At 35.2% G+C, this 21,384-nt stretch overlaps 1 protein-coding gene across 1 annotated transcript in view; it reads right to left on the reverse strand.

Moving 5' to 3' along the window:
* Positions 1-21,384, reverse strand: part of AKAP6 (A-kinase anchoring protein 6) — a gene marked incomplete at its 5' end in the record, with an annotated part of 228,335 nt that overhangs the window by 133,269 nt on the left and 73,682 nt on the right. The window contains 2 exons of the mRNA XM_084264174.1: positions 8,749-8,912; positions 10,190-10,286. Of these exons, the coding sequence (XP_084120300.1) occupies positions 8,749-8,912; positions 10,190-10,286 (261 nt within the window). The remainder of the gene's footprint in view (positions 1-8,748; positions 8,913-10,189; positions 10,287-21,384) is intronic.

Here is a 21,384-nt window from a genome sequence, read left to right on the forward strand (position 1 = left end):
CATACTTTCAGACTTTCAGATAATAGTGTTCAAAGATTCAAATGGCATTATGGTAAAATTTGCCCCTTGGGCGTATGTCAGTTTAACTATCTGTTCTCATCAAGTCCTCAGTCTGCACTTGTTCTCAGTGGAGTGATTTAGGTTTAAAACATCTTTCAAACTGAACTTGATCTATGTTTTAATAGTAACTAGCCTTCCTTATTCTTAAAGTCAAAGATCATAACTTCTTTGCATAACTATTTAAGCATAACTGTTTCTTTTAACAGTGATGGCTGTTGAAGAGCTTACAGTTGCCAAAGGAATCAATATAGAATATCTAGAATCATGAAGGTGGAAAAATTATAGAAACATACTCTAAGTAACTCAGTTACCTTGGACTACTTCACATCCTCAGTTAGAATATTACTTTTGATATTTTTGCAGTAAATACTATATATGTTGGTTTAAAAATGTACCTATGTTTTATAACAGGTTAGAACATTGTGTTTAATAAGATATACAATTTAGCTGCAAAAAATATGATTTTTAAAGTATGTCTCTAGATTTTATATTTCATAGTGAGCTTAATAAAGAAGATATAACATTACTTTTGGATTTGATGAAAAAAAATCAGATCTGCTACCATTTTAGAAATTTGTCTTGTTAAAGATTATTGAAATTATTTTGGATCAAATGAAAACAATGCTGTCATACTGAATTAGCAACACATATGCAAAGAGGTTGATGGATATGTGAGAAAAACTGTGAGTTAAAATGGGAACCAGGTTTGCTTAACTAAGGCTTCAGGGACACAATTTCATAAAAACAAGAAAAATATTTAATTAATTTGTGATATCAAGAAGTTTTAGCAGGGTTTGTGTAGCATAAGGAAAGAGGTTTAGGATGGAGCTTGTATTCATTTGTCTTCTCTTATTACAATACAAACACTGGCTGCTTAGCTTCATTCCTTTCTCTGTGAAGGAGGACTATGAATTAAACACAAAATTCTTCTTCCTGCCTACTAAAAAGCCCACAGTTAAACAACTTGAGCAACAGTTTCCAGTAAATAGCAGTGAATCCATCACTGGGACGCTGACTGTACATCCAACAGACCTAAATTTGTGGGGGGAGAGGGAGCACCTCTGATGTTTTTGCTTTCAATCATTCAGAAAAAAACAAACTATTTAAACAAAACACGTATTTTCAAAATACAGCTCTCCCAAATATGTAACATTCAAGTTGTTCTAGCAACTGAAAATGCAAAACTTCCAAAAGTAACAGCAAAGTGTTACTAACCCATTTACAAGAATATCCAATTAATCCCTTTAAAAATACAGTTATTATCACAAAATATTACCCCCAAAACAATGGGTCAGATTCATTCCAAGAGGAGTTCGTAACACCGACTGTGCATTCCCAACCAGTAGAGAGGAAGACAGCAGGGAAGAACCATACAACCTCCATTCCCTATGAAGCAGCCTACAACCAGCAAGGCCCAAAACAGGCAGAAAAAGATAAGGCTCTTGAGGACATGATTTGGTTTACAGGGTTTTCTGGAAGATTTCAGCTGTGTAAATCCTTATGAATAGCCAGCTGGAATCTAATATTCCTCCTCGAAAAAGGAGCAATAGTTCTGACACCTGCCCCTCTCAGGGTGTGGTGGGGAGAAAGCCCATATAAACAAGCTGACCAAAGGAAGGATCAGTTTTCTTGTGCTTGTGTTTGTAAAAAAGGTCTTGGTCTAATAATCTTAAAATTCAAATTTTATGAGCTTGGAAGCTTACAATCTTTGACGCCAAAATTACCTCTCAATTAAAGCATTTTAACTAAGCAAGAACTTGTTAAACTACATCATTCCTCTAGGATAGATAATACAAGACAGCAGAATCTTACCAGCTTGATGATGAAGAGAAGGTATTTTGAATATTTTTCTGTATGCATGTATCAATTTAAGATTGCATTCACCTAGAAACTAGGAAACATTCTGTATGTAGACTACATAGCTGCTTAGACTTTGCATGGATTTTTGAAAGCTTCTGTTTATATAAAGAAAAATTAGCCTCAAAGAGTGATAAAATAAAGTACCTTCTTATCAAGGCACAGGTTTTGTCAATAAAAACCCCTGTTCTAAAAGGTACTGAAATTCTATGTTTTCTTTCTATCTATCCTAAAATTCTCATATAAAATTTTCCAAGTAATTCTTAGAGTCTAGTACAGTACCTTCAACAAAGCTTTTCTGCCCAGCTGTCCTGATCACATCTTTGATCGTCTTCAGTCCTATTTACCTCTATTTCTTGTTTCTACAATTAAGACTGTTAGTCCCATTCAATTTTCCATATACCAGATGTCCTTTTACTGATGCCAGCTTCTGCTGCTACATTTGTTCAAAACATCTTTCCTTTCCTGCATCTACTCTAAAACGGTGTGTAAAACTCTTCATGAAGATACACAATGATGGCTAGGTGTGTGCACATTCTAGTTTAAAAATATATAACTTATAAAACAAAGTATTAAAAACTAGCAAACTGAGGAACTGGAAACATCTATTTGTGTCTAGAAGACACAAATGATCCTTTTTGGTTTTTTTCTAAGGTTCCTTTCACTGTTATCTTAATATAGCTTGCTTTGATTATCTTGGAAATTCTTAACAGTATTTTCAATCCTATATTTGGATAAAAAGTAACACAAAAAGAACTCAGTTGTGTTTCACATGCTCCAGTAAAAACTCTAAAAGGCAGGCTTATTCGTAGCAAAACCAAAACTTTGTCTATTGATTTACAGAAGGATTTTGTAAATACCACTACATTATCTATTGATTTCACCAACTCATCCGCAGTTCAAACCCCCACCAAAGTAACAGATTAATACTGTAATGTCATACACTACAATACCTAAAGCCAAGATGATTTTTTGTCCTAGTGGGGCAGAATTAACAGCATGGTTTGTTCTTAGGAGCACTATCACAGTATCTTTAGTCTAGATTTCTAAAGTTCCAAAGGTTCAGAATTGAAATTGCACAGGAATGATTTTAAACTGTTCAGCTGTTAGGCACAATAATACAATTTATGTACAGACAACATTTTAAATATTGAACAATTTATGACTATGCCTCAATGGCAATGTAGCAGAACCTTCTACTCTAATTACAGAAAATCACTTCCCCTACTACTGTCTTTTGAAGTAGTGAATGGTGAGCTACAGAGTTGTAATACTTTCCAGCACAGAAATACTTCGTAAAGTATATTCACCAGTGACAAGTAGCATCTATTTAACCTACCCAAGATTATCCAGTTGTTCTGAACAGAAGAGACTAACACTTTCAGCTGAAACTGCAAAGAATTAAGGTGGCAGATGGTAATTACTGATACTGGAAGTAAGCCTGGATAAAGGTGGTTGGAACTTCAGTTTAATAAGGTATTGCATTCAGGGCATAAAACTCTCTTATGTTTAGATGGGAATGTGGCACATTATGGTCACATTAGAGAGAAAAATTACTTCTGCTAAAGCACAAATACCAACTTTCCTTGTACATTTCTTTTTCTGAAACTTGATAAAGCCATGAGATAACTGTAGACCATGATGGCATGTGTATCACCAGATGAAATTCCCTTTCCATATGTAGAAATGGAAGTCTGATTTCCATTTCATTATCTTTCAAATTGTTAGTGACAAAGTGATGGCTATTTACTTGATATTTTATTCCTCAATCTTAAGAACATGAGACACTGGATGGAATGCATGTGTCTCAATTCTCAGTTTGTGCATGTGGAAGCCAGAGAAAAAGAGGTTGTATGTTAAATAAATTCAGATTTAGGTGTGAAGTTTTAAAAGTCCCCAGTGACTTTCCAGCAACACAAGTAAAATGATCCCTCTAGCATATGCAATTCCTGCCCTTTCACTAGAAGCAACTACTCAAGGAGACAGAATGAAGGCCAGTTACACATGCCATTTGACAACTTCAAAGCACTAACCACTACAATAATATATGCAATACTCAATTGCATACCGTGGATACTAGAAAGCCAGTTTTCAAAGTGGTTATGTATGTAAAAACACTAGATGCTGAAATCATGCACTCTGTTATCTGTTGACCATGTTTAAGACTGTCCCAATAATACAGTTGGGAGACACCAGAAAATAATGCCAGTCTTTTGGTGTTAACTTTACAGTAGATGCTTCATAGTGATACCTGCAGACTAGAAATCTAGAGCTGACAAAAGACACTGATAAAAAGCAAAATATCTACTCACAGATATGATATTTTTCTGCACTGATCATAAAGACGCCCAAACACTCTCTTTATAAGTTCCTTTTATATCAAAGGATTAATCTAAATGTTGTAGTCATAACAGCATGACTGGATGACCAGGACAAGTTACAAGTCCAAAGTAATAAAGAAACAACTGTCAGCATTCTCCAACCTTTGTTCTATCTTGCAGTGCATTTAACAAATTTATCCTCATATTAAAACACTGAACAGGATGGAATTCTTCCGGACTGCAGCGTTTAGCCCACCCATCAGGTCTGAGACCAGTGTCACTATAAAACTGTCTGTCAAGGAGTGTTCCCAGAATCCCCAACTGTGGTAGACATTAAACAGCTTCACCAAGTTTTCATTTTTTTTACAAAAATAACTTTTCTGTGTACTGAAGAAGGTTTGTTTAGAATGACTGCAAAACTTTAAAATTGCATGCAACTGAGTTGAGATGATAGGATCATAGAATTGTTTCGGTGGGAAAAGACCTTTAAGATCATCAAGTCCAACTTTACCTAGCACAGCCAAGTTCACTACTAAACCATGTCCCTAAGCACCACATTTAATTGTGTTTTAAATACCTCCAGAGATGGTGACTCAACCACTTCTCCTGGCAGCCTGTTGCAATGCTTGAATGACCCTGGAAGTGTGGAATGCTTAATTACATAACAAGAGGGAATTATACAAAGAAAACCAATGTCTTTATATAAAGGTTGGTTTAACCACTTCAAACTCTGTTATCCCAAGCCATCTATTTTTTATGTGATTTTAGGTTCAATTTATTACACAGATCCTTACTGCTTCTGCCATCAACCCATTGACAGACAAGTGTTTTTTACCTGAGACAGATAAGTCAGATTTCAACTTTCCAAGCATTAGGCCCAATGCTTTTTAACCAGTTTCATGCTTATTTCTCCAAAGCTAGAATGGCTTTTCAGTGACATAGCAATTATTCTAGAAAGTAACATGTCCAGAAGTACAGATTACATACATATATTTCTAGAGTACACCGTTATTCTTTTAACATACTGGCCTTTAGTTTCTGTGTGACCAGCATGACCAGCAGGTCAAGGGAGATGATTCTGCCCCTCTGATCTGGTGAGAACCCATCTGGATTACTGCATAATTACTCTGGGCCCCCCAGTACAAGAAAGACATTGAGCTGCTGGAGTGAATCCAGGGGAGGTCCACAAATATGATCAGAAGGTTGGGGCACCTCTCCTACAAAGACAGGTTGAGAGAGTTGGGGTTGTTTAGCCTGGAGAAGAACAGTCTCTGGGGCTGTTTATCCAGGAGCATACTGATAGGAAAAGGGGTAATGGGTTTAAGGTAAAAGAGGATAGATTTAGATTAGGATGAAATTCTTCACTCTGAGGGTGGCAAGACACTGGAACGAGCCACCCATTGAAGCTGTGGATGCCCCTTCCCTGGCAGCACTTCAAGGCCAGGTTGGATGGGGATTTGAGAAACCTTGTCTCATAGAGGGTGCCCCTGCCCATGGCAGGGCAGTTAGAACTAGATGCTCTCTGAGGTCACTTCCAACCCAATTCATTCTATGATTCTGTGTTATGCTCTAAACTGTTATACATTCCCCAAAACAACCCCCAAACCAGAACTTAATTCAAATATTTACTTGCAAAACAAAAATACACCATTCTAAAAATTATGATCATGAAATTATGACCAAATGCATGCTGGGAGTAGAACTTACAACTGATGCTAAGAACACTATACCATACAATTTTGAATGGAGAATGTCTACTATGTACAAATGCTATTATGATCTGTATATTTTTCAAGGATGTTAGTTGCATGATTAACATGTAAATTCTCCTGTAAGCAATGAATTTTTCTACCAAACTATGAGTAATATTGATCACAATAATATTCAGAAAATAACACTCACAGCCACTAGATAATTAACTACATCTTCTTAATTTTCAATACCATGTTTTACTGTTTATTGAAAGCAATACTGCTCCAGTAGGCCTTTCTTGATGGAGAAGTGGCCCAATTTTAACGAGAACAGTTATAAAATAAGCAGTCTTGGACATCTCCAGAAGGTGAAAAACCACAAGATACAAAAATGTATACAAACATTCCTCCTATTTTCCAGATATTTTAAAATATTTTTTAGTATTTCCATCAGGAGAAAAGCCCTACTGTTAGCTAAGTCAGACGTTTGTATGTCTTGTTTACTATGCATAATTAAATCAGCACTTGTTGATTCTTAGATTTAATTTTAAAAGGTACTTCTCAATGGGGTGAGAAGGCAAAATCTTGTATCCTCCAATTTAAGCAGAACACAGACATCATTTGTTTATTTAAAAAATGACAAAATAGAAGTTTTAGTAAGTAATTAAAGAAGAGATCACACTATTTTTCTAAGATCATATAGATATTGCAATAGACTAGAAGAACTTGGGTATCAGAAAATCAGTTAAGTCTTGTAAAGCAGAAACTGGAAGCCACTATGAAACTTACACACAATAAAATTAAAAATTTCATAAGCAAAATCTTAATCCTTGAATACCAATGTTGGCAATGTATTTCTAGATTGCAGCATGTCCCTCTCTCCTTTACACCCTCCATTGCTTTAATAAAAGATACCATAGCACTATGGAAACATGTTTAAAAAGTCCTAAGGGAAAACTTTCCTAGGGCCTTTGAAATGCCTCCTTTTCCTACTTCTTTACAGATTTCTAATACCAACACTGTTCCTACAGTTTCTCAAAAAAAGTCAAAAAGAAAAATGCCTTCTAGATATAATCTTTAGATTTCCAATTATACTTCTCAGGTTGTTCTCAGCTTTTAAAATAAATAAATGCAAACTCACATCTACAGTTATACTATGAACTGTATTTTAATTTTAGTTAATCTTTCAGTATGAAGTAGATGTTATTTGACTGTACTATTGCCCATGTTTACTAGAATCATAAAGTGATGTGATTTAATGACCAAAATAACTCCAAATTACTCTTTTTTTTTTGTTTTTGTCTACTTGTGTTTTTACTTAACTGTAGGCAAAAAAATGGCATCTTCCTATCACTATGATAAAAAGCACAGGACAAGGAGACACCACCTATCTATATAAAAAAATATACTGCAACATAAACCACACCTTCATTTCTCTCTTTTCAAGCAAATATTTGAATATAATTTTTTCACAATAGAGGCTCCATAATTTTCATAGCAAAATCAAGCAGGATTTTAGAATGTGTAATTTTTTTTATTAAACAGACATTTGGCAATGGATGAGCCAAGCTATTTCAAGATATATGGTCATATTATTGATGAGATAGAAACTCTGAGCCAGTCTGTTTACTTCAGTTGATGTAACTGTGCAACAAAATGCTGCTCCACCATCTTCATAAGATAAGAGTTGTGCAGCACAGGAGCATTTTCCAACATGCAAGTGACAAGAGATATCAGTTTAAATTGTGTCCCCTGCATATTGGTCTTGTCCTGTATATTTGTTTCATTGTTATCCTTGGCTCTTCCTCCACCATCTCTAAGATCATTCTTGCCATGTAGAATTATAGGAGGAAAACACCAGAATATTTTATGTAATCCTAGCAAGAGTCACTCTACAAACTACTCTCTAGGAAGCACTGAATATCAATGCAAAGAATTATTTGGCATCAGAATCTGAAAGTCTGCTCAGCACAAGCATCTCTTTTATTTCTAGAAACATGGATCTTGAATTTTTCTATAAATTTCAGCCTGCTGCATGCCAAGACATTAAGTTATTGGATTGCTCTGCTGCATATTCTTTGCCTAGAAAGCACTGGAAAAAATCAACACTTTCCAGTACACCTTACAACTGACGGTAATGAAAAGTTTCTAAATGTATTCTAAAATGCTCTTACAAATATTAAATTTGGCAACTGGTAAGTACTATAGCCCTCTTTAATAATTAATACCTGCAAAATGATGATAGGTGTCAATACCTTGCTCTTGTACTCATTGTATTCCACACATGCACTGTTACAGAGGACTTAAACTCAAAGCAAAAAGATTTGCAAAAAGGCATATGACCTTCTTCCCACTACAATGGCCATCCCCTAATTAAGCAATGCATCTGATAGTCATTAACAGGAATGAGATAATGAATCACTTTCTCTCTTCTTTGTTAATTTGCTGTAACCAAGCGGCTAATGGATGTCAGAGCTGAGTGATTGCACTGATTATAGTGATTTATAGTTGCAACAAAACAATTTAAAACCATTCTGATTATTCATGTTAAAGATGCTTTATGTTTTGTTTACTAAATGTTTTATGTTCCCCCTCATGCCCCTCTACACACAATGAGACAGGTCTTCCTGGAAAACTTGAAAGTTCTAAGATTTTTTATTGTTTCAGAGTAAGACATTTCATTTTGTTTATTTAAAAAAAAAAAAAAAAGTTTACCCAGTAGAAATGAAAAGCCTTAGGGTGGAAAGAAAACTTCAGTGGAGCCTAGTTCAAAAGAAGACGGAAATAAGAGGAAATAAGGCAAACTTCAAGTCACTTACCTTAGGGCTCCCAGTCCCTTCCTCATTCTCTGCAGACACATCAGTAGCCAGTATCTCTGCTTTGATGATATCCAGAGCCCTAAGAATCCAGCTGTGTTGCCGTTTGATTTGCCTCTGTAGTTCCTTCCATTGACTTGCAATCATCTGCAGCATGTCCTTCAGTCCTTCTCCAAAATGAAGGGGAAACAAGTAAAAGCTGTAAACTCAACTGCATCTTTAAATATTATTTTTTATTCAAAGAAGTAGCAGGATAGTTAAATGAATAAACTCAACAAGAATTTTAATGCATTTTCTCGGCAATATATCCAAGTTCATGTTGCAAAACAATGCTACAGGGTCAAAACATTTCTTTTAGCCATCATGTTAAATTCTGATTATGTGTCAGCTGACAATTTCAAGAAAAGGAAAATCCCACATAAACTGTGATTTCTATGCAGTAGGGAGTGCTATGGATATCTCACCCTCTAATATCTAGTCTCTATTTTGAAACAATTCAAGATCTTCCAAATAAGTTTTTCTTACCTCTAACTGCTATAAATATTTTCTGTAGTTTACACATTACCATTTTCTAAGTATTTGATGCCATGCACTACCCTTTTCTAATAAGGCTACTATACCTTTTTGGAACCATCCATAGAAGTCACTAATTTGCTACAGCTCTCACATTAAACAGATCTGTATGATGCTGTGAAACAATAGAGGCACAATGTGTAATACAAATAGAAAACAGTAGACTGAAGGATGACTTCAACCTCGATGAAAAGCGTGCTAAATAGGCCAAAATTAAGATGGCAGTAGCAGTAGCAGTAGATGCTGATTAGAAGACCATTATGATACTACTCAGGCAAACAACTAAAAATATGGGGGGGTGGGGACAGAAAAGGGGAAATCAGTGTATCTCTCCCTCTCCTCTCAATTCAAGGCCTCTGCAGAAAAGGACAAGCCTAACCAAAGGAAAAAAGATATTTTTAATTTTAATCTATTCCTCATAAATATATTAAAATCAACATGAGATTTAGTTTAAATGGCAAAACAAAGCTTTACCAATGCAATTACGCATGCAGAATTACCCGTGCAGAGTATGCAAAAAATATATAGATATTTGAAATCCTAATTCATTATTTTAATGTTATTTCCATAGCACCAACATCAAAGAATGTGTCAGTGTGAAGTTCTCAGTGATGTGATTTCAATTGAAACTCAGCTGAGCAGCAAGACCAAAATAAAATGAACAGACTATTTGTAGGCAGTATTTCATTTTATAAGTATCACTGCATTGTATGCAGTATATGAAACATTTATAAATCTTGAAGGTCAATCTGATAATGTAAATATTAATAATACATAAGGAAGTGAATATATGCAGTAATTTACAGCAATGCTTCTTCATTCTTTAATAGTCTGGAGACATAAAGACTTGCAATATTTCAGAAGGATTTACCTGATTTGTGAGATACAATAAGCTCAAGAAGTTGACGTCCTTCTTCTACCACTGCTTCTTTTAAAGCACAGTGGCTATCTACATTCAACTTAAAACTCTGGAAGAAGAAAAAGAAAAGAGAGGAAAAAAACTTCAGTATCAGACACTAAAGAGGCAGTTGTCATAAAACACACGTACAAAATTACTTGCTGTTTTTTATCAAGAACCACATCCCCACTTACCCAATAGCCAAACTAATTTGCAATACTAAAAGCTATTGATATTTTGGATCTGGGCTCAAAATGTTTCCATTAGATCAGCAAAGTGCATCTGTGTTGAAACAGCTGACAAATCTAGAAATTCATTAGGTTTTATGAAAAGTCACAACCCGTAGGCTATATCTGGAGTATCAGTGTTCTATAAAATACACTAAATTTATTCCACCACATATAAGCTCTGTTTTTTTTCAGATTTCTTTGAAATGTTGGTGATAGCACTATTTATGAAACCATAAAAAAATTACAGCATTGAATATATTGGCCTTATGTGCACTCATACAAATCTATTAATATTGTGTTTCTGAGTTAACTCTCATATCCATTTTCAAAGAACAAATCAGACTGCTTTAGATCTCTGCATTCTTGATTTGCAAAGCAAGTATTTTTCATCCTTTTTTGCACTAATATTTTTACTACTTTACAAAGAATTTCTGCTTTAACAGTGACTAAAATATTTTTTCTCTTTAATTCATATTTAACTTTTAAAAAATTAAAATCTAATAATAGAGGAACTGGAAACATGATCTATATGTTATGCCATTTCATACACCACTGATAACTTGGATAAATTTGTGAATTATATGCCAGAGCTTCTCACTCATACATGCATGTAGTAAAGAGAAAATACAATAAAGAAAGGGGTACTTGCTGTATTTAATGATAGATCATGTGCAGCCCTAAACACACACACACACACCCACACCCCACTTGTTCTCTATGAAATGTCTATGGAATGAATAAAACCAATATTTGACCCCTTAGAAGAAAAGAGTTTTGCCTGCTCTTGGGAATGAGTTAACTGGCAGAGATGAAAGGAGACTTTACAAGTGCACATTTGTAGCTTCTGTTTTTTATAAAACTTATTTATACTTCTCCAAATACTAGTGACCGTGCTAGTACTGAAGTAGCACACAGCACAATGCTCAAAAGCCCTCATTTGTTAGGGAAGCAACCATTTCCTTTCTTTCCTAACTCCTGTGGGCAGGCTGATTGGCGTAGCAGAAAATAATATTGCCAGAACTGTAATCAAATGATGTTCTTTTACTGTATTTGTCATGGTTGAGAGAGGCATGTTGCTCAGACAGACTCTTAACAGTCTTTCAAGCAGCAGTGTACCTGACAGTTAGTGACAGAATGTTTTTGAGAATTCTCCATTCAAATAAAGAGCAATAAACAGGAATTTTGCTACCTTCAGCATTTTGTCTAGCCCAATTTTCCTTGTATGGGCACCTGAATATATTGTTTTGTACCAGCTGTTGGACAACTGGGTCAGCCAAGAGAAGTTAAAAAGCACAAAGAATGCCTAAGTTTATGTCTGGCCCTTTCTTAAATCTAGAGTTTTATGAACCCAAATCTAGAAGTTCTTTTTCCTTCATAAGAGCACGTCTGAACAAGCACTGACAATATTTAATTTACTGTTTACTTAAAACAGGCTTGTACTGAATAGTTTGTAATCACGCACTTCACAGGAAATGCACTATGCGTGTGCCTCACACAGCAAAAGAGAACCTAAAGGACCTGAGAGTAGGTTGTGTAATTTCATATAATTGAAGTTGAGTATAGATGCAGCTGGATGTGGCAGTGTCTCGAGATGATGTGGATGTGTTTGATAGGAAAATTGGAAAAGATGAGGTATTCTTTTTCATTAGGGAGAAAAAAAAAAAGAGACTTGCTGTCCTAGAAAAGATTCATTTAACATAACGCACCAGATACTACAATACTGCTTGATTTTCAGGTGCACCTATTAACCAGTAATAATGTTAAACTGAAGAAGGAAAATATGATGAATAAAGATGGGGCCAAATTTTTGGATTTTGACTAGCAATATTCTCCTTGTGCAAAATTCTGATTTTACAGATAAATTATGTGTGGCACAAATACCGTGAATATACATGAAATTGAGCAGAAATATACTCTTATCAGCACAGAGACATCAAAGGGATGGAACCATTCATATAAGTATAAATACAAACAGAAGTGAAAGAAATCGTCACTTGATGTAGTAAAGTATGAGTTTTGGCTTTAGAACTCTATATGTAGATGTAATTTCTTACGGGTGGTAATTTCCTAAGAAAACCAAGTGGACAAGGGAAGAATAGCCCTCAATCAATGCACCAGTGCTCGTGGTTCCTCGTACCTGGGGGGCTGACAATGTGTAACGTAAAAAAGACAGACTGAGGTGAAGATCTTACAAGTATTACAATTATATACAATGGAGAGATGCAAATTTGCACAGCTAAAGATAAAATCTGACCAAATATTTGGAATGGAGGAGGACCTTCAAACACAGAGGTCCTCTCCCATCCTGGATATTTCCCATTCCCTACTGTTTACTTATGGCATTTGGAAAATTGTAACTCTAACAGCGTGTGACCCACGTGTACTCTGCTCCCCTCCTCCTCTGATCTTCCCTGATAATGAATGGAGACTTTGCATCTGAAGAGACGCAAGGAGAAGAGGAGGGAAGTCAATTAATCAAAGCCATTTTTCCAGACACATTTGCAGCTATGGAGCAGTCTAAATATCACACATGAGCACGTATACATTATGGAAAATGCATGTGCATTGGCCTGACAGCAGCTTTTTAAACAACACATTAATGTCAACCCTAGCATTACAGTGTATATAATGTAGTTTACAAGCTACAACAAGCAAAAATTTCCTTATGAAGTTCTCTGCACTTTTCCCAGTCACCATGCACTTGATATAAATATCAACCATTCTTACTTAGCAAGAAAGGCAAAGTGAGACAGGATTGATGCTGTTTTATTAAAGCTACAGAACTGTAAAGAAACAGGAATAAAGACTCCAAAAGTGTAAGTACAAAGCCCCAGGAGTGCTATCTTCTGCTGATTGCATGGGGCAAAGGAGCCCAACCTTCACAAAATGAAGCTGTCCCCTGACTTTCAGGAAAATGATTGATCCATCAGACAACAATACCGCAGGACCTCCATGGGGAAAAAAAGCAGCACCTCCTGATCTAGACTGGGCTCTGAACACACTGAAAATGAAAGAGTGCTTTTCCAGCATATAAGAATCTCTCCCTCTCCGTTTATTTCACTATACAATTGGGGATGAGAAAAATTATTTTAAAAAGTATTTATTTGAAGTTCCCCAGAGGATTGGTGTTATGGCTGTAGATATTTAAATTAAGGAAACCTCTATTGAGTAGGTATCCTACAGTATGTACATATTGAGCTATGGTATGCAAGCTTACACTATTTTGCAACCCTCTGTTCTTAGCAAATCCTTATAATTTGGCAAAGCACAATCCAGGTTTTGACCTATTCATATCTGCTGTAAGGAAAGTCAACTACTAAATATTTTCAGAGGCACACAGCATGTGGGGTTTTAAAATCCTGATGTGTCAAACTAATTATTTCCAGTGTGTTTTGTATGTCTAAAACACAAAGAAGCAACTAGGTATCATGCCTACAATGTATACATAAATATAGATTACTGTAAATGACACAGCAGTTTACATCTATTGCCAGATTTAGATACTGTATTAAAAGATATATTTTTTCTGCCAATCAACTAGCACATGTGGTGTATTGGGGAACCCTGAGACCTAATTTTCTTGAGGTTCATTTTAGATGTGTTTAAATACTTTTAAGATAATATCACTGCTTTTAGGTCTCTCATCTTTTAGAGCAGTGGTATAGACAATTGAAAGTTCTCAGAAAATGGAGCAGCAAATATGTGTCATTTACTGAATATGTTATAAACCAATAATCTCCATGAAAAAAATAATATTGAATTTGACTATATTGTCTTAATTACCACGTCATTTGTCTTAAAGGGACTATGACTGAAAACAGTTCCTGAAAATTTATTCTTACATTTTTAATATACAGTTACTTTAGCAACTATATTCCTCCTGGTGGTTACCTCCTAGTAGCTTGCTATGACAAAATATGAAGATACTAAGTGCTCAATCCAACTTTTGGTTATGGAAAGGTAGCTGTCTTTTTTGTTTTTTACTCTGAGGAGTTCTGACCAAACAGGAAGTGTCTGTTTGGCCACTGTCTGGTATTTATGTACTCGAGTTAATAACCTAATAAGCCATGTAATAATGTGGTGGTATTTTCATACTCCTGAATGCTGTCCACCAATGACATTCAGTAAATCACACACAAAAAAATAACTTGCATGTAAGCTGCCCTTGAATTAACACAGAAATGTTCATATATTTAGAGTTTTAATGGCATATTACTAAATACATAATTAATGAGTCAATGGTTATATAAAATGGATATTCATATGCAACTTGGACACCAAAAAAAATCCTAACATTTACATATTACATCGACATATATATCATCAAACTACTTGACTTTTTAACAATTGGGAAATAACTTCTTTAGAAGGCCTCACACTTTTCATCAGGAATATAAAGCTTAGTTTGTATCAAAAGCCACTAGAATATATTTTCCTGGGAATTAAATACTACACGTGAAATGGTTCTAGTCAGTCTCCTTTGGTCATGTTTTCCATAAATTCTCAGTGACTATAAAGTATTTTTAAAATTTTCTTTTTTTTTTTACTATAAGCCGTATTTCTGAGTGACACTCCACATGTGAAACACAACACATGCACTGTGGAAATGCTTTATGCAGCTCCATAGTCAAGGCTGATTTTTACCACAATAGCAGGGATTCTACCTTTGCTTTTTAAGGATAACATGGCGAATCCTCCTCTTAAACTGCAGCACCCACTAAAGGTCTTTTTCTTCCCTCCTGGAGACTGAGAACATACCCTCTGTGTAGCAGTGACAACCAAGGGGCCAATTATTACCAACTGCTAAACTAATCTCTAATATCTAATACAATACAATTATCATTTGCCTTAGATAAAACCAGCATTATTTTCTTCTGTAACCAATGGGAGCTGGTAGACATTTTTTAGACTGAATAACTAGTGTAAAAAAAATGTGGTGTTCTAGCCCCTCCAACAAGAAGAAAGCAAGAGATAACAATTTCTTGGGTTTCTCTGGGGCTAATTCCTTCCACTGGCATCTGTAGGCAGATAAAAATTGGCAAAATAACTATATCACTGTCTATGTTGATTCACAATATCAGATTGTAATCTGAAATGCCTTTAAAATTGACATAAAACTGATCTGGGAACCTCACTACTCAAATCCCATAATCATCATCTCGTGCTGGCATTGTGCCACTGTAGATGTAGATCAGATGCAAGATGGTTTGACTGCTCAGACAATTTCTTTGTGTAAGTTTATCATTCATTTAAACATAGTATTAACTGAACATTCTGAGTTCAAAATGTTTGGTAATGAGATAATTATAGCAACTCCAGGAATTATTTTACCTTCTGATCACTCATATGCATTCTCCACCTTTCACTGGGTCTGACTACTTTTTTCCTGGGAGAATCAAGCACATTTATGAGGGACAAACTGGAGGGACATTAGGGAACAGCAAACAAAATATGTTTAAAGGTGGAAACTGTGTAAGATCATAAAAAATAAACAAGGCTTAGTAATAAGTAAGAGAAAGGGCCATTATTATCTATTTATATTCCATGAATCTGAACATCAATCAAAAGGAAGACTTATTAGCATACTACAGTATCAGAGGGTATTGTAGATGGGACTAATGGAATTAAAATAAGAAACAGAACATTTAAGAGAAATACCAGTGAAATTTCCCCAAAAAGTCAGATCTATTAGATTGTGTAATAATCTCCTAAGGGAAACAGTGAAAGTCCTGATCCCTAGAGACCTTTAAATCTAGATTGGATTAAAATGTCGGAGTAAGGACTGTAATGTAATGGGCTGACAGAGGAGTAGCCTAGGTCTTTCACATCCCACACAATTTGTGACAGGCCAGAAAAACTACATACAAAGGGGCAAGCTCTACCCCTGTAGTCCTACAATAATTCATACTTGTTTAGAACCATCTCACGCCTCTCTTCTATGTCACAGCTTCTGTCACACCAGTAATGTTTTTCCCTTTGTTACCTCTTAAACATGAATAGCATAATCTTTCTTACATTAAATACTTCAGGTCCTCCAATGTCTGTTTCTCATTTCTTGTTGTGTTTACCATTTCTTTTGTAATTTAGCCAAGTTTTGAATACATAACTTTAGATGTGGAGAAAAAGGTTGTTAGCCCAACTCTCCAGGAAGCCTATTAGGCAGATTTACTTTAGAAGGCACAGAGGCTATTTTCCACATATTTCACATTTCAAACTTACGTAAATTCTTCTGCTGCCTAATTTCTTTTTTTGCTTCACTACATAAATTTCTCTTTGCTTTTGTCCGTCTAAAGATTTTACTTGTTTAAAAAAAATAATTAACAGGAGGCTTATTAAATTTAATCTCACATTTTTTATTATCAAGAGAAAATGAGGGATGGGTGAATAAAGGCAGAAAAATGCATGGGCAAAATGTCTATGCAATGAAACAATTCCTAAGTTACCAGAAGGATGGTGAACTGCATTTCCAGTCCACCATATATGTCCCTGATAACTTTTTGTCTCCCTATGATCCTCAGAAAATAATCCACAGAAGTCAGAACTTCTGACAACTTTTTCTACCAAGATGACATTTGTGATGACATTTGTCTGACTGATCTTACATGTTTCTAGATACACTTCTATTCCCTAGATACCCACCACATCCAAAAGCTATTTCTTCAAAATATGCCTAAACTGTTTTGTCCTACCACATGCAGAAAAAAGCTAATCAAGATAGAAGAGCTCTCCAACCCAAAGATGCCAAGATAAATTCATGGGGCATAGCAGCCTTGGCAACTATGAAGTTTCTAAATGATAAAAAACATAGACATATATACTATTTAAAAATAAATTTACTAACTCACAGACCAAAAAAGCACTCAACAGTTTTTGAATAACCCTTGAAAGATTTTAGTTCTATTAAAATTTGAGGGGTAGATGAGGGAGATGTAATTTCTTTTTATATATGTACAGATATAAGGTTTTATGCAATTTAAAGGTGAACTAAAATGCCTTCATAGGAAAATATATCTAATAAACTGAGATCCCAAATTATTAGACCAATTCATCTGTAGAATTAAGAAATTAAAAAAAAAATCCACAACCTATCACAGGGAATGTTAAGAAACACATTTGCCAGTCAAGACTTTATTCATGCCCCGAATTTTCTATATTTCTGCTGAAAGCTTTGGCATTGCAAACACCAAAACACAGACAGCAATTATATTACTCCTAGTAGAGTGAATGATATTATGCCTCTGAGAGACATAACACAGAGCCCATGGGAGTGGAGTATAGTTTTTGGCAGGTAAAAAAAGCAAATATAGTTTAAATGTTGCTGAAAGCGTGCCTGTTTGTCATCTGAGATCCTCGTATTATATTATTTTAATGATTTCCAATCTCAGAATTTTTTAAAAATAAATTTCATTCCACTTTCAAAAACAAATTACAGGCCACATCTATACTGAACATATCAGCATACTAAAATGTCAGGTAATAGCACACACTGTAATAGACATAAACATTAGAATTAACAGAATTCCCACAAAAACATCATGCAATTTATTAGTAAAATAAACATTACTTTCAGATCACAATTTTAAAAGTGTTTCAAAAATTGTTAAAATGAAAAATTAGTGTAAAAAGCATGACCAAGTTGTCATTCAAAGAGTGATTGTTCTGCAATTGCTATAAATCCTCTAAGTCAGAACTTACATGAAATAATCATTAAAATTTCCTGATCGGGTCAGTTCAAAATCTTTTGGAACGGCAGGTTGATTTCATTATATTATTACAGGCACCAAATCCCCTGCATGCAAAACATTTCTTCTACAGGCCAGGAACACAAGAGACGCAGTGGAACCCCTAAATTCCACTGCTCATGCTTACAGTCTCTGTGTTTTGGGATACCTCAGTTCCCAAGAGTTTCGGAGTTTGGGATGGTGAGACTTGAAAGAGGATGAACATTTGTTACTCTGACAAATCAAGTCACCTTGTCCTGTTCAGCTTCACCCACAAGTGCAAATGAATTTAAACATTTCCCAAAGTCTGAACAATCTGAGGTTTAATATGCTTTATGACAGCATTTGGCCTTGTTTTCTAAGAACACTACATTAGGTATTTAATACGCAGAGAAATATACCACCCTCTACATTCTTGCAAGTAAATGAACACTGTTTCAAGGATCACACCACTCTCTCCTCCAAGCAATAAACATTAGCTTAAAACCATCCTGCACATCAGTTTTTAAAAAATTTCCAAGTTTCTTTAAACCTCAAACATTATGAATTTAAAAAAAACCCACAAAACCAAAAAAAACCCCAAAACCACCAGAGCAATACAGTTGGTCTTGTGACACAGATCAAACTTGTTCATAGACTATATTTCCATACACTTAGATCAAAAGACTTCAAAAATCTCACAAGCGATAGAGTTCAGAATTCAGCCACTACAATTTTCCCTTCTCTTTCCCTTGAAGCAGAGCTAATTTAGGATGATGTCCTCATATGCTTTGCCTCTGGTTTAATGTCTCCTCTGTCCAGAGGTAGCTGCAGCTCTCAGAACTATAAAAGCTGGGACAGCCTCCTGTGGAGCTACTTAACTGGTATTTTACAGGCAGATGCAACAGTGCTAACTTTTATTATGGGGTCCTACCCCCTTCCTATCCATAACTGTATAAATTTGGTTTGGTAGCAAAGAGAAGAAAAGGAGTTCTACAAAGGTTTGAACCAATCAGAAAACATAGTAAATGCAACATCCATTTTTACTTCACAGCTGTACAAATTAACTATACAAGGTTAGGTATACAAAAATCTGGAAGACAGGTTCAAAGAAAAGTAGTACTCCTAAGAGTATTCAAGCTATTAAGTCTTGGGGAAAATTATTAAGAAGTTATTGCTTATGCTACAGGCTTTCACAAAATAAATATCCTGACTGGGACTGTGAGGTAATATCTGGTAGCAACAGCATGGGAGGAGAGTAACTGGACAGTCCCTTCCTTCATTAAAAACACACATAATAGTAACACATCTCTATCATAACAGATCTCCTACTTCTGTGATTCTGGGAGCATAAAAATGTCCCACTTCTCCTCCTTACAAAGAAAAGATAGGTGCAGTATTTCTGCATTGGCCAGGACAACAGTACTGTGATTAGCAGCATATACACCTGGATTTTCTCTTATACCCGATTTTTTTTCATCTAGTCATCAAAAAGTCACTAAAATTTAAAAGAACAGTCCAAACAGTTTAGAAATCTCTATTTTTTCCACTGCCAGCAACTGTACATATTCCAGCTCCAGACCATAACACAGGTACAGCCAAATGTGTTAAATGACAGTAATTTTTCCTTTTGATGTTCTCAGGCACTTTTAACTCAAGAAACAGAAAAGGCTACATAGGGGTTATTTGGCTTAAAGATTTTAAAAGCTGTATAATAGTCAGAACTGACAATATACATGCATCCCCTCTGTTTAAAGTTGATGCATTACTTCTTATTAAGTGTTTTTATTTGAAATCCGCTCGGTTTAGTCTGTATCTCTCATTAGTATGTTCTGCAGACTGATTCCTACACAAAAGGACATACATTCAGGAACCCATGCATACCCAAAACACCTTTCAAGGTAACAGCATAAAATTCAGAAATTTAAACTAACAATAGGCTAAATAGATTCTAACCAAAGTCCTTAGAGAAGAAAGATCTTAGTTCACTTGTGGTGCTCAGACTCTTTAGCACCATCATCCAGCAGATACTATTACGCATTTTGAGGAAAAAAAAAATCTAAATTGGCTGCCACAGACACTGGAAATGCCCACACAGCAAAAGCATAAGATGTAACTTAGCTATTTCAGTGGCTTTAATACCTTTAATAAAATTACTGTTTCCAACGCTACCACAAAGATAGCCAGTAGATTAGGCCAAGGCATGTGTATTTAACCTTATTTTCAATGAGAACAGGTTTTTAATACTTCTCTAAACTGTCATTTCTTAGAAAATAAGATTTTCCAGGGAGATGGGAATGATTTTTTTTCAGACCCAGCAGACATTACAAACAGACGATCAGTTATCATGAGATATCACAGAAGCATCATTACTTCGCCAATACAATTTCTTAAATGTGAAAATACCATCTATTTTCTGTATGACAGCATTTGCTGCTTACAGCTAAGAAAGTGTTGAGCCATGATGTGGCCAGAAACATTTATACTGGACACAGGGAAATTCTTATTTCATTTCTCTTTAGATAATAAAACTCTCAAAAACTCCCTTATCTTAAGAAGAATTGGGTTTGGAATGAAGACACCATCTAAACTTCTTATACAGAACAGAAGTAAATACTAGTATGAATCAACTTGTATAGTTTGTTTTGAAATACTAATAATACTTCATGATATTTTTAAGACTACCTTTTAAACTAAAAATGGTGACTTAGAAGGCTAAAATAATGGAACATTATAATGTGCCATTTTAATGTGGCACAAAGCCTGTGACTAAATTGAGCTAAAATGTACAGACAGGCATCACACAATTTATTAGAAAACCAAGAAATCCTGATTCATGGAAATGATCACTTAGCATATACAAACAACACTTCATACTGCAATGATTCCAAACCTAGCCACTGGTATTTTCTACAGAGTATTTGCTATTCTAGTTTCAAATCAACAGAACATATATTTTGTCTAAAAAAACCCTCAACAAATAACCCTGGTGTGAACAATTAATTATTTTCAAGGCATCCATTCTCCTCCATTCTTTCCATGAGTGACAAACAATTTCTCTTTGTGCTGTCTTGAAAAACAGGAAACTACTGGCTGCCATCTTTTGAAAGGTATCTTAAATCCACAGTTACCACGAGAGTAAAATGAATCACTGAGAGCAGTCCTGTGGAGAAGGACTTGGAGGTACCAGTGGATGGAAAGCTGGACATCAGCTGGCAAAGTGCAGTCACAGCCCAGG

The sequence above is a fragment of the Gallinula chloropus genome (assembly GCF_964237585.1).
Source record: "Gallinula chloropus genome assembly, chromosome: 4".
NCBI classification, from domain to species: Eukaryota; Metazoa; Chordata; class Aves; order Gruiformes; family Rallidae; genus Gallinula; species Gallinula chloropus.